The following is a 16,467-nucleotide window of genomic DNA, read 5'->3' as shown; positions in this document are numbered from 1 at the left end:
GACTCCTGGGTATGAGGGAGGGGGGCTGGGGGTCTGGACTTCAGGGTCTGAGGGAGGAGGGGCTGGGGCCTGGACTCCCGGGTCTGAGGGAGGGGCTGGGACTCTTGGTCAGGGAGGAAGGGTCTGGGGATGGGAATTTGGTGTTACAGAACAGTGCTTTGTGAACTGTCTTCCCAGTTCCAGGAGGCCAGACTCCTATTCCATGGAGGAGGACAGAAAGCATGGACCTCTGGGTCTCCCATCCCATGTAAGGTATGTGAAGGGGCACCGTCTCCCCTTTCTCACTGCCTTCAGGCCTGGCCCTTGGGGGTTCACAATATGTTTTGTCCCCTCTGTCCTGGGACCAAAGCCCAGAGTCCAAGCTGGTCTAAGTTTGGAAGGGGGAGGGAGGGGGCAGCGGGTCAGAGGGGGTGAGGGAGGGGTGGCGGGGGACAGGATGTCTCTGAGCTGTCACACACACCCCTGTCTCCGGCCCAGAGAAGGAGGGACAAAGGCTGTGAGAGAGAGTCAGGAACAAAGACAGGAGGGGGGAGACAGAGAGATACTCAGGAGAGCAGGCCAGAGCGAAACCAAGCAGACAAGTAGTGAACGGGAAGGGCAGGGAACACAGTGTGGAATATCCTGAGTGACAGATGGTGGGGACAGTGTGGGGATGAGACACAGCATCGGGAGACCCACCAAGAGATCTGAGAGCTGGGACAGGGAGGGTGGTGGAGACAGACAGTGGAAGGAAGATAATCAGGAAGGAGGTGTGGGCCGGGAGATTGACAGGACAGTACAGAGGGACACACAGACACCCGGGCTCACAAGGAGGCAGGAGTCCGGCAGAGGACGGCAGAGAAATCCTCTGGCTCCGACAGGCAGAGAGAGACTGAGGAAGATCCTTCAGATAGGCTTTGTACCTTGGCTCTGTGGGGTGGGGATCTGAGAGGTGCAGCAGGACTTGGTGGGCCTAGTAAGGGGGTGCTCGCTCAGGGGCCAGCTGACGCCAGGGACTCTGAAATGGAGCTCAGGGAGCCCAAGAACCCTGAGGATGGGGACCCAGAGGTGAGAGGTGGGAGACAAGGGAAAGAGAGAGACAGAGAAACAGAGTCAGAGAGAGACATGAAGAGGGACAGTGAACAAACACACAGAGAGAAATGGAGAAGACAGGGAAATAGAGCAACAGCAGAGACCCAGAGTAACACAAACCCGAGAACACAGAGCAAGACCGAAGCCTCCAGGGCAGTGGCCTCAGAAACAGAGTGGGAAGCACAGAGACAGAGTGGACAGTGGGGGTTGTGTCAGCTGAGGAAGCAATTGCAGCAGGGGCCAGGGGCTCCTGGGGGTTCTCACAGAAGGTGGTGGGCAGGGTCTTTGACACAATCACCCCTAACCCTGCCAGGACACAAAAACAGGTGGCCCGAGGCCGGTGAGTCATTGTGACTCATCCTCCTCCCTGAGGACAATGACCCTATCACCCTGGCACCCCAACTCAGTCCTGGGCTGGACCCGCTGTTTGCGGTGGCCCCCACAATACCCCCTCCCCACCTCTGCTCCTTTCCTCCAGGAGGACACAGCTACGGCCCTCCAACGGCTTGTGGAGCTGACAGCCACCAGGGTGACCCCAGTGAGGAATCTGCGTGTCCAGTACCGCCTCATCCGAGAGCTCGGCTCTGGCTCCTATGGCCGCGTACTCCTTGCCCGGCCTCGCCAAGGAGGTGAGTTTGGCCACCCAAGGGCAGACTCCAGAACTTCCCCATAATAGGGTTCTCAGAAGCTGCTGAGGCCAGGAACATCCCCAGGAGATGATGGGAATCCTTGATGGGGGCTCTTGGAAAGTTAAGAGCTTTCTGATCTTCTAATAAACAGAGTTAACCCAAAGAAGGTGAGAGCCTTGCTTGAGGTCACACAGCAAGGGAGGAGTGCAACTTGGATTGGAACTCAAGTCACCATGTCACCTACTCTATTCAAGAGAAAACTGAGGCTCAAAGAGGGTCAGGCAGTTGTACAAGGCCACACAGCAGAATAGGGAGTCCTCAGGGAAGGTCACCTTCAACCTCGACTTCACACAAGGACAAACTGGACAAACTGGTGGAGAGAGGTCAGGCACTATACCCTGCCACTCTTGTTTTACACACAAAATATCTGAGGTTCCAAGAGGTTGAGCAGTTTGCCTAAGGCCCCACAGCAAGATCAGAGCTCCCTGAGTTCCCTTCTGCACCCATCTCCCTGGCAGGTTCTGCTGTGGCTCTGAAGCTCCTGCGTCGGGACTCGGTCCTGAAAAGTACCTTCCTGAGAGAGTTCTGTGTGGGCCGCTGTGTCTCATCACACCCAGGTTTACTCCAGACCCTGGCAGGACCCTTGCAGACCCCCCGACACTTCGCCTTTGCCCAGGAGTACGCACCATATGGGGACCTCAGCGGGATGCTCCAAGAACAGGTGAGGCGAGTAGGGAGCAAAGGTCAGGACTGCTTATCCCATGTACAACTCTGTCCCTACCCCGTTCCTATGTCTAATCCTGACATCCAAATCAGTGCTCAACGTAGCTCTGCTCTAAGCCCCCAGACACCCTCCTTATTTCTCTCTCTCTCTTTTTTAAAGATTTTATTTATTTATTCACAAAAGACACAGAAAGAGAGAGGCAGAGACATAGGCAGAGGGAGAAGCAGGCTCCTTTCAGGGAGCCCAATATGGGACTCAATCCCAGAACTCCAGGATCACACCCTGAGCTGAAGGCAGATGCTCAACCACTGAGCCACTCAGGCATCCCTTTATTTCTAACTCTTGATGCAATCCCATGCCTAACCCTAACCTAACCCACCCAACCATTCCAACACAAGTTTGCATGGGCACAGACTTGGAATTGGGGTTGAGAATGAGGTTAGGTGTGGGATTTTAGTTAGCCCTGGGATTGGGAGCATGGGCATGGGTGAAGTTGAGTGGGTTGATTATAGATTGGTAGTGGGTGTGAAAAGCATGGAGTTGCAGAGTGAGACAGGGATGGTTAAGGGTAAGTATACGGAATAAGTTGAAGATTGGCTGTAATGAAGTTCTTTTTGGTGAGAAGACCAGGTGAGGACTGAATTCATGAAATTCTGAGAGTACATGAGTTTGGAGACTAGGGGTGGGGCCATCTTTAGAAATAGTTGTGGTTTTTTTTTAAATATTTCATTTATCTATTCATGAGAGACACGGAGAGAAGGTAGAGACATAGGCAGAGGGAGAAGCAGGCTCCTTGCAGGCAGCCCTATGTGGGACTCCATCCCGGAATCTGGGACCACGCCCCGAGCCGAAGTCAGACGCCCAACTGCTGAGCCCAGGTGTCTCTAAAGAAATAGATTTTGGATTTGAGATAGGGTTGGAGATAAACACTGGGAAATAAAGAAGGGAGCGAGATAGATGAATGGGTAGAGATGGATGGATGGAAAGATGGGTGGATGGGTGGATTGATGGGTGGGTGGATGGGTGGATAGACAGATAGATGGAAAGATGGGTGGATGGGTGAGTGGGTGGATGGAAAGATGGGTGGATGGTGGATAGATGAAAAGATGGATTGATGGGTGGGTAGATGGCTGGCTGGATGGATGGAATGCACGGTAGATAAATGGAAGGAAGCAAGGAAGAATTAATGGATAGATTTTGGATATTAAATAATTGAAAACATTATTGGGTTTCTGACTGGCTGGTAGAATGGATGTTAAGCAGAAACCCTGTTGTGTAGACTGCTGAATGGATGAGTGGCTTGATGGATGGATTGCTGGCTAGCTGCCTAGCTAGCTGGATGGATAGATTTATCAATCCAATGATGAAGTCAGTAAAATGACTTCAGAATGGTGTGTGAGTAAGAGACCAAGGAACAAAAATTAGGATTAAGTATGAGATTTGGGTACCCATTGGAGATCTGGGTGATCAGGCTAGAGATAAGAAATGTGAGGAGGGGGTTTGAGTGTTAGCGTGAGGAGAAAGCTTGGTGGAAGCTAAAAGAGCTTCTGGTTCAGTCTGGAGTTCCAGTGACAACATACTGGGGGCTGGAATGCAGAGTTAGCAGCAGGTTGTGGCTGAGGGTGATCTGGAGAAGGCTGAGGGACACTAGAGGTAGCCATTGGTCTGAGGTTCTGAATTCTTGAGCCCTAAGAAACAAAATAAAGAAGGAGCCAAGGCACCTGACCTTCATCTCTCCTTGACCCCAGGGCCTCCCAGAGCTTCTGGTGAAGCGGGTGATGGCCCAGCTGGCTGGAGCCCTGGACTTTCTCCACAGCCGGGGGCTGGTCCATGCAGATGTCAAGCCAGACAACGTGCTGGTCTTTGACCCGGTCTGCAGCCGTGTGGCCCTAGGTGACCTGGGTCTGACCCGGCCCGAAGGGAGTGCAACCCCTGCACCACCAGGGCCACTGCCCTCTGCCCCCCCAGAGCTCTGCCTCCTGCTGCCACCTGATACCCTGCCCCTGCGACCAGCTATGGACTCCTGGGGCCTGGGGGTGCTTCTCTTCTGCACTGCCACTGCCTGTTTCCCTTGGGATGTAGCACTGGCCCCTGACCCTGAATTTGAGGCCTTTGCTGGCTGGATGACCACCAGACCCCAACCACTGCGACCACCCCCACCTTGGGACCAGTTTGCACCCCCAGCCCTGGCATTGCTCCAGGGGCTTCTAGACCTGGATCCTGAGACTAGGAGCCCCCCACTGGCTGTCCTGGACTTCTTGGGGGATGACTGGGGTTTAGAGAGGAACAGAGAGGGATCTGGGGGCTGGGGGGTTACATCTAGTGAAGATGGGGAGGAGGAGGAAGAGCAGGAAGCAAGCCTAGAGGAGTGGACAGAGGAGGAAGAGGATGACAAAGATGGCAGGAGGATGGGGACAGATAGGGGATCTCCCTGACCAGGTGACTGGGACAAGTGGTCAGAGTCTGGGCCAACGGCCCCTCCCCCAGCACCCGCCCTCCCCATCCTGGCCACCTGGATGGAGACAGCTGCTCCCAGGAGGACAGAGATGGAACACGTTGCATCTCTCCCTGCTGAGGGCTGGACTGCGATACACAATGCCCCTCTCAACTGAAGACATGGGAGTCCTCCTCCCTCAGACCTGGGAGTCCAGGACCCCAGCTCCTCCTCCCTCAGATCCTGGAGTCCAGGGCTCCTGCCTTCTCCTCTGTCAAGGACTCTGCCTCTTCCTTCTGCTGTGAATATGTCTGCTTGAAGGAAGGCACTGCTTCCCCTACAGATGCATTTCCTCGGTGCAGGCACATGCTAAGTGCCTATCTTGGAGTTCTGATGGGGTCATTCCTCACTGAGACCTGGTTGACTCTCACTGTCCACGGCACTAAATCTGGGCTTTCAAGATCCAGCACCATAGAAACCTCACCCTCTACCTCTTCCATTTCCCTGGGCTCCAGGAAAGTGGAGTGACATTGGGAAGTCATTTATCCTTTCTGGACCTACACACACACACACACACACACACACACACACACACACACACACTCATTTTCCTGCCAGCAGTCATCTGCAAATCCAGTGTCCTCCTCTGAGAATGTGTTTCTCATAGCTCCATGCCTCTGAGACGTGGCCTGTCCCCAGGCCCTTGGGATCTTGTACCCAGATGATCTATGTCTCCCATCTTTTTCGGCCTCACCTGTCCACCTGTTCAGGACAGCCTCTGTTTTTTTCTCATTTCGACATCCTTTCAGTTCTTCTTGCACATGACAAGTGCCCTGTGCCAGCTCCCAATCAGCCTGGACCACCAAGGTGTGTGATCTTCCCAGCTTTGTGGGCCTCGGAGCCAGCTTTCCATGGTGGTACTGATGAGCTGATACTCACCTGCTCCAGCTCAGAGCCGTCACACCGTCCCACACGGCCCCACACCGCCACCTCCAGCTCAGAGCAGGACACTTTACATCTGCGGAGCAGGGTCCGCAGGCATCTGACGCCATGGCCCCAATCCCCAGCACAGGGTCAGTCGGGGACAGGGAACTGCTCCCTCCAGGGGAGTCTGTCCTATGTACTTTCTAGACTTAAAAATGTGGGTTCACTAAAGCACAGTGGGGCACCCTGGATCAGACTCCGGGAGAGCAGAAGGTTGTTGGCAGAAGCACTGGTAAGACAGGCAGGGTCTAGTGTCTGACACCATTTCTTTGTTTGGACAAACATGCCATTGGCTGCGTGAGATACGAACCTGTTGGGGAGCTGGGGACGGCCTGGCAGTTCTCTGCACAATCCTTCCAGCTGTTCTGGAAATCAATAATTATTCTGAAATAAAAGGTTTATTCTTTAAAAATTAAGTGTGTTCACAGTCGTCATCTTACTGTAACCGCAGGAGTGGATGCATCATTCCAGGCCCACAGCCTCTCCTCCATCAGACCCAGGGGTTCCCGCCTAGCCCTCCCAGCAACTCTGAAGTCTGCAGACTCCGAACTCGGACCTCCCCTCCCCACTCGTCCCAGTTGCTCCACCACCTGCTTCCCCTCTGCCCCAAGTCTGAGATCATCTATCACTGCATCGTTCTGGAATCTGGTTGTCTCATCCTTTCTCCAAACAGGACCCCAGTGTCCCATCCCCTGGACACCCCTCATGGAACACTTGTGTTTGACCTGTTAATGGGGCATTGATGGGGCAGCTGGGTGGGGTCAAGGCAGGGACAAACTAGAGAAGTGATTTCATCTTCTACAGGGGCCTGGACTCCTGGTCTGAGGGAGGAGGGGCTGGGGGCCTGGACTCCTGGATCTGAAGGAGGAAGGGGCTGGGGGCCTGGATTCCAGGGTCTGAGGGAGGAGGGGGCTGGGGAACCTGGACTCCAGGGTCTGAGGGAGGAGGGCCTGGGGGTCTGAACTCCTGGGTCTGAGGGAGGAGGGCCTGGGGGTCTGAACTCCTGGGTCTGAGGGAGGAGGAGGCTGGGGACCTGGTCTCCCGGGTCTGAGGGAGGACGGGGCTGGGGCCTGGACGCCTGGGTCTGCGACATTATTTCTGGCGGTAGCCAGTTCTAGGAGTCAACACACGATGTCGCTCTGGCCCTAGTGGGGTGGAAGGGGCGGGGCTGGGGCGGGGCTTAAGACCCCCTAGGTGGGGGCGGGGTCTGCTCCTGGGCAGGCCTCTGCTGGCATGGGATCTAGTGCTGGGCACTGACCACGGCAGGCAGCGAAGGGTCAGGCAAGCTTTGGAGGAGGTGAGGTTTGGAGGCCGGAGCCCAGGTCAGGAGGAGGCAAGGGTTAAACAGCCTGAGGTGGGCACCACCTGATAGTGAAGCCGCACAGCTGGCCAAAGTCCTGGGATCCTCAGAGGGAGGCTTTGACTGGTTGAGTGTTAGGGAAACAGAGTCTGGGAGTCATGAGATGTGTGAGTTGTGTAAGGTTCCAGGAGAGGGACTAGCTGATGGTCCAGACTGCTGGTCTGATGGAGGAGGGGCTGGGGGACTGGGTCTGAGGGAGGAGGGGCTGGTGGTCCAGACTCCTGGGTCAGAGGGAGGAGGGGGTGGGGGACCTGCACACTAGGGTCTGAGGGAGGAGGGACTGGGGGCCTGGACTCCTGGGTCTGAGGGAGGAGGGGCTGAGGCTATAGGAGGTGGACCTAGGTGTCTCAAGGACTTGGCACTCCCAAGTGCTTCCTCCCATCCAGGTCCCATGCGTCCCCCAAGGCCTGGTGTGCACAGCCGCCCTCCCCAGCCCCTGGAGGCAGAGAGCACCTGTTTGCTCTTAGGAGAAAGAGGCTACTCATCCACCCCCAGGGCCCAAGTCTGTTTGCTTTGGAAACAAGGTGGGGGGGTGTCCGGAGTTATCTGGTTCATCTTTCACCCTTGGGCCATTGGGTGGTGCCAGGATGTGGGGGCAGGGGCAAGAGACATCTGTGACCTTAAGCTTGACCTCACCCCATTCAGCAACTGGTCTTCCCACTCCTCAGACACCTCTAACAAAGAGGGAGACTGAGTCACAATGTTAAGTGCTAATGAGCCCCCAGCCCCCTCCTCCCTCAGACCCAGGATTCCAGGCCCCCAGCCCCCTCCTCCCTCAGACTCAGGAGTCCAGGCCCCCAGCGCCGCCTCCCTTGGGACCCAGGCCTAGCAGGACCTGGGCCCTGGGTCACTGTCTCTACTCTGCCCTTCAGAGATGCCCGGCAGACAGTCAGATGAGGAACAGGTGGAAGCAGGGGCTGCTGAAAACGTGGCTGAGGAGAACCTAGGGGGCCTCACGGCAGAGGAGCTGCGGCAGGGCCAGGAGGCAGCCCTGGAGCTAGAGGACATGATGGCGCTAAGTGCCCAGACCCTGGTCCAAGCCGAGGTGGATGAGCTCTACCAGCAAGTTCGTCCCCTGGGCCAGGGCCGCTTTGGCCGGGTCCTGCTGGTCACCCATCGTCAGAAAGGTACCTGGGCCTGGAGACAGATACAGGAGGGTCAGTGGGTGGGGGGTGGGCCAGGACAGATGCCGACCAAGGTGCAAGAGTCTAAACATGAATCAAGTGTTGCCTCTGCTCCTTCTGGGCTGTGTGTTCTTGGGAATCTCCCCTATCCTCTCTGAGCCTCAGCCTCCTCATTCAAAAATGTGGGTGATGATTCCTTCTATGTAAAAACTGTGATTCTCCAAGCATTTGTACATGGGCCTAGTTGCCTGTGAGAAAGGGGACTGAGTCCCCTCCCCCATAGCCCTGATGTGTGGCTAGCTTAGCGGTCACCATGGGGATGATTCGGAGCCATGGCCTCTGCCAGACACTTAGCAAGACCAGTGCATGTGGCTGTGCAGCACATGGTCCCCCCACTCATACTTTCCTGCCAAGTGTGCACACATCCTCTGTTCCTCCCCTGAGACAGGCATAGTATGGATGGAACTCTGAGCCACAGTCATCTCAGGACACTCCTAACAAGGCCACCTTGGGGGCTCTGCCCTGTCCTGAGTGGTTCGTGCTTGGAACCCAGAGCTGAATGCGTGAGGCATGCCTTCAAGGAGGAGCTCTGGCATGGACAGGGAAAGTGCCAGTGTGCTCAGACTGCCACAGCGAAGCCCACTCACTGTGGAGGCTGACATTGAGACCTTTGTTTTTTGTGGTCCTGGATGGAGGCCGGAAGTCCGGCTCCAGGTGTGGGCAGGGCTGCTTTGCCCAGGGCCTCTCTCGTCCTGTCCCGTTGTGTTCGCATGCATTTCTGCGTCCAGTTTCCTCTTTTTGTGAGGACACCAGTCACAGAGGACCAGGGTTAGCCCATCCTGTAGTGACCTCATGTTAGCACTTCCAAGACTCTGTCTCCAAATAGTTATATTCTGCGGAACTGCAGTGAGGACTTCCACATGTGGATTTGGAGAGGCACAGTTCAGACCACATCAGAGAAAGATGCCAAGAGCAAGAGATCCAGATGCAGGTCATCACAGGACTTGGGGGCATAAGCAATAAAGAGGGGAATAAGGCTGTGCTTCCTTCAGCCTCTGGATGCCGGTCCCTGGGCTGGGAGGTGCCAGGGCCAAGAGCTCACAGCAGAGGGACAGATGCCATCAAACAGAAGGTGGCATGTGCCATGATGGCGGAAGTCCAGGGCGTCCCAGATGCTTAGGAAAGGCACTGGTGCATCCAGCTGGGGAATGGAAGGAATATAGTCAGTGTTTCAGAGGAGGAGGTGACCTTTTTCCATCACTCACTCCTTCCTGATGAGGAAGGTGAGCGGGTGACCATGCAGGTGAAGAAAGCAGAGTTCCTGCCTCCAGGGCACTTACACTCCAGGACATCATTTGCATAATGATTCCTTGATCCTATCAAGTCCCCAGGACAGGGCATCTTTTCTGCTACTGCCTTCACAGTGGCTTTTGGGCAAACGTGAGGTCATTTGAAGTTCCCCTTCCATCTGCTCCAAGACAGCAAAGCTGAAACTCACCAAATGCTGCATTATTATTATTATTAATTACCACTGGCAGTGTTTTCATGGCCACGCTGTGTTTCTGGTAGTGCAGCAAGGAGGCAGGGTTTGAAGGAGGTGGCGATGGCCTGTGGAAAAGAGCCCAGGCTGGGGAGGGATGGGGGGAGGGGGGCGGACAGGGAGACCCTTGGCTCTCACACTCCCTCTGCACCTGCCCCTGCTGCCCCCAGGCACTACTCTGGCACTGAAGCAACTCCCAAAGGCCTCCACTTCTCTCCGTGGCTTCCTGTACGAGTTCTGCGTGGGCCTCTCATTGGGCACGCATTCAGCTATAGTAGCGGCCTACGGCATTGGCATCGAGTCAGCTGACTCCTACAGCTTCTTGACGGAGCCTGTCCTGTATGGGGACCTCATCACCTTCATCCAGCCCAAGGTGGGTAGGTGAGCAGGCCCCTGCGGGCCTCTCATTGGGCCTCTCTGGAGTTCGCCGACACCACAGAACCAACACTATACCCTAGCGAGATTTGCCTGGCCCCGTGGATTCACCCCAGACCTCACTGGGGTTCAGTGGGCCTCAAGGGGATCACACTAGACCTCCCCAGGGCTCACAGTGCCTCACAGGGTCCCCCTAGCCCTCTCAGGGTCACACTAACCCTCAGAGGGTCATACTGGGTCTCACAGGGTCCCATTGGCCCTCAGAGGGTCCCACTAGCCCTCAGTGGATCCCACTAGCCCTCACAGGGTCCCACTGGCCCTCAGGGGGGTCCCACTGGACCTCCCCATGGCAAGTCTGTGGAGGCCCTTCATCCTCCTGGGCTCCCCAGGACTGAGGAGCAGCTCTGTGGCCTCAGCCCTGGGCCAGCTGCCCAGGAGGGGCAGAAGGCCCTGATGCCACTCCCCCACAGGTGGGCCTCCCGCAGCAGGCAGTCCAGCGCTGTGCGGCCCAGCTGGCCTCAGCCCTGGAGCACATTCACTCCCGCGGCCTGGTGTACCGGGATATCAAGCCGGAGAACGTGCTGGTGTGTGACCCAGCCTGCCGGCAGGTCAAGCTCACCGACTTCGGCCACACAAGGCCCCGGGGGACGCTGCTGCGCCTGGCCGGGCCACCCATCCCCTACACGGCCCCTGAGCTCTGCTCCCCCCCTCCCCTCCCCGAGGGCCTGCCCATCCAACCCGCCCTGGACGCTTGGGCGCTGGGGGTCCTGCTCTTCTGCCTCCTCACTGGCTACTTCCCCTGGGACCAGCCCCTGGCTGAGGCCGACCCCTTCTACGAGGACTTCCTCATGTGGCAGGCGTCCCGCCAACCCGAGGACCGTCCTCAGCCCTGGTTCGGCCTGACGCCTGTGGCAGACAGTCTCCTCTGGGGGCTGCTGGACCCTCACCCCCGGAAGAGGTGCCCCGTGAGCTCTATTCGGGGCTACCTAGGGCGTCCCTGGAGGCAGCGGGAGGAGGAAGCTGAAGAGGGGGAGGAGGGGGGCGAGGAGGAGGATGGAGAGTTGGGGGGACAGCCCGAGCCCACCTTTCCTGTGGAGACTCAGGAAGGGAACTGGGTGGGCCCTACCTCCTGAGGTCACCTCCGCCTTCTTGAGGGGGCTTTTTGGCTCCTCCTTTGCCCATTTTCTCCTTTATACCTTCCTTACCTCCCACAAGGGCATCCTGTGTCCCTCCCATGGCCTGGGGGGCGGGGAGTGGGCAGAGACCACTGTATGTCTCTTCTGCATCCTTGTCCTCCCCAGGGCTTTGGCACCTGCTGTTCCTCCCCTTGCCTGCAGTCTTGTGGCTCCCTCCTTTGCCTCCCCCACACCATGGATGCCTCCACGGCACCTGCTCTGTGAGGCTTGCCCTCAGCACACATGAGGCCCCAAGTCCCCACTGCCCCCATGCTCCCAGTGCTACCCGCCGCCCCCCCCCCCCCCCGTGTGATGCTCCTCCCTTTCCAGCTGTCCGGGTAGGCCCCTATGGATCCTCCATGCACCCTGCTGTTGGAGTAGGGACCTGGTCTGTCCTGTGAGGTGCCTTCCTGTAGCTGGAGCAGTCCTGACCCAAGGGAAGGAAAGGGCCAGGAAACATTTGCTCAATAAATGAACCCATCTGGTTTTGTGCCGCTGCCTCTGTGTCCCTGTCTCCCTGCCCTGTCTGGCCTCCCTGGTTGGGTTTCTTTCTCCTCAGCCTGTGTCTTCCGCCCACATGCCTGGCTGTCACCCTCGTGATAATGTGCCCTCTCTTCTCTCACCCAACTTCATCTGGTACTTGGGCCTCCATGATGCAGCTGGTCTGCCAGCTTGGGGAAGAGGAGGACAGTGTACATGGGTGAACACTGGACAGCGTGTCATCAGGAAGAGAGATGGAGCATATGGCAGAAAATGGTCCCATGGCGTGGCCACACTACATGCCAGAAAGCTGGCTGCGGGGTGTTTGTGAGCATGTGCTGCTGGTTGTCAGGACAGTGTGAGCTCGTTTCCGCATGGACCAGTGTGTGGGCAGAGGCACTGAGCATCACCGCTGTCCATGCATAGCAGCTTCGGCTGGACTGGAGTGTGAATTTCTACACATTTGCGTGTCCATGAGTGTCTGAGCCCATGAGTATGCAGGAGTAAGGGTGCGTGGGGGAGAGATGGTGAAGGTGTGACTGTGTCTCACTGTGTGGATGACGTGATTGTGTGTGTCTGAGTGTTCTGTGTAAGGGGACAGCATGGAAGTTTGCAGGCACCTTGCTCTGTGTGTGTGGACGTCAGGACCGTGTTTGTGCGTCCAGGAGACTGTGAGTATGTGTGTGTAGCAGAAGGAGGAATGTCACCCAGGCGCCGCTGCCAGTCACCAGCTGGGCCCGTCTCTCCTTCACACCTTCCCCCCTCACCCTGGCCCCTTCTTGGCAGCTGCCCTGTTTGCAAACACTCTGTCTTCCTCTCCTCGCCTTCTTTGGCCACCAGCCCAGAGCAAGGCTACAACTCAGAGCTGGATCAAGTGTCACTCTCTCCCAGGCCCCTACCACCCCCTACAATGCCCCTGCCATGGCCTCCTGAGTGTTGCCTGGACTGGGGAGGGGGGTGTTAACAGCATCTGTGCAGTGACCCCAAAGACCTTTGAATCTAGTTTCAATCCAGAAGACTAGGGACATTGGCCCCTGTCCTGGGCAATCCAGGTGAACTTCCTGGAGTAGGGGGTCATTGTAGAGAACAATATAGGGAGGTAAGGGTGGGGAACATGATCAGAACCTCCTGCCATCTTATCTGTGAATCTGAAATAGCCTGAGCCATAAGGCCAAGAATGTGTCCCCAAAAAGCTGGAGGCCGCCAGGGCCTTCAGGGTAGAGCTGAAAAGAGGGAAGTGTAGATGGGCAGGGGCAGGCAGGGGCAGAGGAGTCTGCAGAGGGTGTTAACTGGTGGCAGCAGCTGAGGATTAACTGGGAGGTGATAATGACCCAGTGGGGGGCCCCAGGGCAGCCAACAAAAGTTCCCAGGCAGGGCCTGAAGGGGGCAGGAGCAGTGCTAATTAAGTATTCATTACTTAATTAAAACTTAATACTAATCATAATACTTAACACCAACAAAGCAGTTTGCTCCTTGAGCAGCCCCCCCTGGCACACACACCTGCTCACTTCCTAGGATCCTCCTCATTTCATGGGTGGAGGCTGTGGGGGCCACAGGTGCTGCTTGGGCAGCCAAGGTAGTGCCTGATCTCCTACTGTGGGGTAGGGGCAGGAGCAGAGCTGGGATTCAAACCCAGATTGGGGGATCCCTGGGTGGTGCAGCGGTTTGGCGCCTGCCTTTGGCCCAGGGCGCGATCCTGGAGACCCGGGATCGAATCCCACGTCGGGCTCCCGGTGCATGGAGCCTGCTTCTCCCTCTGCCTGTGTCTCTGCCTCTCTCTCTATCTCTCTGTGACTATCATAAATAAATAAAAATTAAAAAAAAAAATTCAAACCCAGATTGGGTCCCGCCCAGGCTCCATGCTATTTAACTTCAAGATGTCCCACTGCTATCCATGGCCGAAGGGGTCCCACACGGGGGGTGGGGGTGCATGTGAGGGGATGCATATTGGTATACCCATGCATGTGAGTGTGCAAGGCTGAGCGTGTGTGTGCATGAGGGGCTGTAAGGTGGCCATCCCCCCCTGGGAAGACACAGGTGTTGGGGAAGGTAAACCAGGGAGACAAAAGAGGGGGATCTCAGAAGCCTCCAGACCCACTTAGGCATGCTAGTGAGGACATGGAGAGGCTGGGACCCTCCTCGTGCAGCACTGGGGGGCTGAGAATGAAATAAATGGTGCAGCCACCATGGGAGACAGGCTGGCATTCTGTCAGAACGTTAGACACAGAATCACCATGTAGCCGAGCAATTCCGCTCCCAGGTTTGTGCCCACGAGCAGTGGAAGCATGCATCCACAGATATTCATAGTGACATTACTCACAATAACCAACACATGGAGACAACCCAAATGTCCATCAGCAGCTGAACAGGGAAACACAAGGCGGTCCATCCAGACTCTGGAATACTACTGGGCCACGGAAAGGAAGGAAACACTGACACATGGCACATGGCGAGTGGGCCTCCCAAACACCATGGGATGAGAGAGAAGCCAGTGGTGGAGGATGATCCATTGTAGGACTCCATTTTGGAAATATCCAGAACAGGCAAATCTACAGAGAAGGAAAGGCTACTGGCTGCTGGGGGTGGGGCTGTCAGGGAGAGCTGAGGAATGGCTGCTAAGGGGCCTGGCTTTCCTTCTTGGGTGTGGTGATGGTGGTAGAATTGCTCTAAAATTAGATTGTGGTGAGTGTTGCACAACTCTGTCAATATATTAAAAACCACTGAATTGTACATGGGAGAAGGGTGAATTTCATGGCATGTGGATTTCATCTCAATGAGGCTAAAAAGCCACAAAACAGACATTTCCAAGGTTCTCATGCCTTGATCAGTTTCTTTCCTTCTCTGGGCCTCTGAATTCCCAACCAGGAGAAAAGAGAAAACCCTGTCCTCCTTCTAATAGCTCTGAATTAATCACAAACCAAGCCCTAGATGCAAGACCCACTCCTTACTCCTCCCTCCGTTTTACAGAAAAGACCACTGAGGCCCCAGTGGGGAGGAACCTACTTTCTGAAGACCTGCAAGTCTAAAGGTAGAAGAGTCTGAGTTCAAATCCAGCTCTGGCCTGATTCCAAAGTCTTTGCTTTTCTCCCCAGCCCAGTACCTCTAAAATGTACCTGGGCTGGTGGTCACCAAGGAAGCTCTGCTTCCCCAGCTGGGGAACCCCAAACTTGCAAGTAGTACCACATGGGGTTTCTTGTTCCCAAAAAAAGTTTTTCCTTCATCTCTCCCTTTCTGCCATTTGTTATTGAATGCCATGCCCTGGCCTGGATCTAGAGCATAGAGCCTCTCACTGAGAGACCCTCATAGGGGATGAGGCCGGGCATCCAGCCACCAGAACTCACATCAGGGAAACAACTTTTCATGAGCCTGGGCTCCAGGCACCCAGAACATGCTTCTATCCCATCGACTTCATGTAGAAAACACAGAATCAAAAATCAAAAAAAGCGTCAGGACCTGTTAGGGCAGAGTGTTAAACTAACCCAGCTGCACCCACCCTGCCATCCTGCTTGCAGCAGGGAAGGAGCTTGCCCTGGGCCAGAGGGGGCCAGCCTGGCAAGGCCTCTACAAACAAGCAGTTCCGTGCTAGTACATAGATAAAGCAAATGGCTTGAGCAGCACTTCTCAGACGTGAACAGCAGCCAACCATAAATCACCTGCTGCCTCGTTAAAACGCGGGTTCTGATCCTGTGGGTCTGAGGCAGTGCTGGTGAGGCAGGGGTCGCAGTTGCTGGTACAAAGGACATAGAGTACTGCCCTGGCATCCTAGCAAAACTCTCATTAACGCTAACCATTTGTCCGCTGGATATTTTGGGGTTTTCTACATGGACAGTCGTATCACCCACAGGAAAGGACAGATCTGTGTCTTTCTTTCCACCCTTCCTGTGATTGAGGAAGTCCCCCCTTCCCCTACTCTGCTAGGAAGGTATGTGTGTGTGCACGCGCGAGCGTGTGTCAACCGTGGACGGGTGTTTAATTTTGTCAACTGTTTTTTCTGCATCAGTCAAGCTGTTAGGCCTCTGCAGCTACTGTTCTGGGCTAGTTGCAAGCTGGCAGGCACAGGATAGGGCTCAGCTGTCCCTCGGGAGGTATCTGGGTCAGGGCCAGCAGTAGGTGGGGGCTGGCCACCACCCTGGCCCTGGGCCCTGGGGCCAGATGTTTGGGCTTAGCTGCCTGGCCAAGCAGGGATAGAGTGACCGGATAATTAAGCACCGCTTCTTTGGGGCTGGCAGAAGGCAGCAGAGGGTGGAGGGACCTGGGGCCAGGGTGCCCAACAGCCATCCCCCCTCAACTCTGGCCCACAGACAGGGGTCTAGAGCCTAAACCCCCAGTGGGGCCCTCTGGAGAGGAACCAGAGTTGGGGTGCATCTGCTCTCAACTGCAAATGGGAAAGTAGAACTTTGGCCTACAGGTTGGTGTGCTGTCCTCTGAGCCCCTGACTGCCTAGGAGGGCAAGGGGCAGGCAGGCAGGGGCCCCCTCAGCCCTCCCCGTTTACCAGTCAGCAGTTTTTTTTAAGTCTGGGGCTTAGTAAGACCCAGGGAACAGGATTCTGTGCGTGTTCCTTTGCCTGTTG

The 16,467-nt window shown here is 56.0% G+C and overlaps 2 protein-coding genes across 6 annotated transcripts; both read left to right on the top strand.

Annotated features, from left to right (window-relative positions):
- Positions 1-553: 553 nt before the first annotated feature.
- SBK3 (SH3 domain binding kinase family member 3) lies at positions 554-6,203 on the top strand. The gene is made up of 4 exons (XM_041746740.1): positions 554-1,047; positions 1,550-1,700; positions 2,219-2,421; positions 4,173-6,203. The coding sequence occupies exons 1-4, from the start codon at positions 1,003-1,005 to the stop codon at positions 4,857-4,859; spliced, it is 1,086 nt and encodes a 361-aa protein (XP_041602674.1). The 5' UTR covers positions 554-1,002; the 3' UTR covers positions 4,860-6,203.
- On the top strand, positions 2,307-11,901 carry SBK2 (SH3 domain binding kinase family member 2). Of its 5 annotated transcripts, none has more exons than XM_041746739.1 (4): positions 2,307-2,421; positions 8,075-8,329; positions 10,037-10,239; positions 10,712-11,901. In XM_041746739.1, exons 2-4 carry the CDS (start codon positions 8,077-8,079, stop codon positions 11,372-11,374), a joined length of 1,119 nt encoding a protein of 372 aa, XP_041602673.1. In that variant the 5' UTR covers positions 2,307-2,421; positions 8,075-8,076; the 3' UTR covers positions 11,375-11,901. The 5 variants fall into 5 exon arrangements, with proteins under 5 accessions (XP_041602673.1, XP_041602671.1, XP_041602670.1 ...); XM_041746737.1 differs by lacking the exon at positions 2,307-2,421 and adding an exon at positions 7,068-7,139; XM_041746736.1 differs by lacking the exon at positions 2,307-2,421 and adding an exon at positions 7,113-7,196.
- The last annotated feature ends 4,566 nt before the right edge of the window (positions 11,902-16,467 follow it).

The sequence above is a fragment of the Vulpes lagopus genome, chromosome 2, assembly GCF_018345385.1.
Source record: "Vulpes lagopus strain Blue_001 chromosome 2, ASM1834538v1, whole genome shotgun sequence".
Lineage (NCBI taxonomy): Eukaryota > Metazoa > Chordata > Mammalia > Carnivora > Canidae > Vulpes > Vulpes lagopus.
Note: the sequence above shows the minus strand (reverse complement) of the source record. Positions and strands in the feature narration are given on the sequence as shown.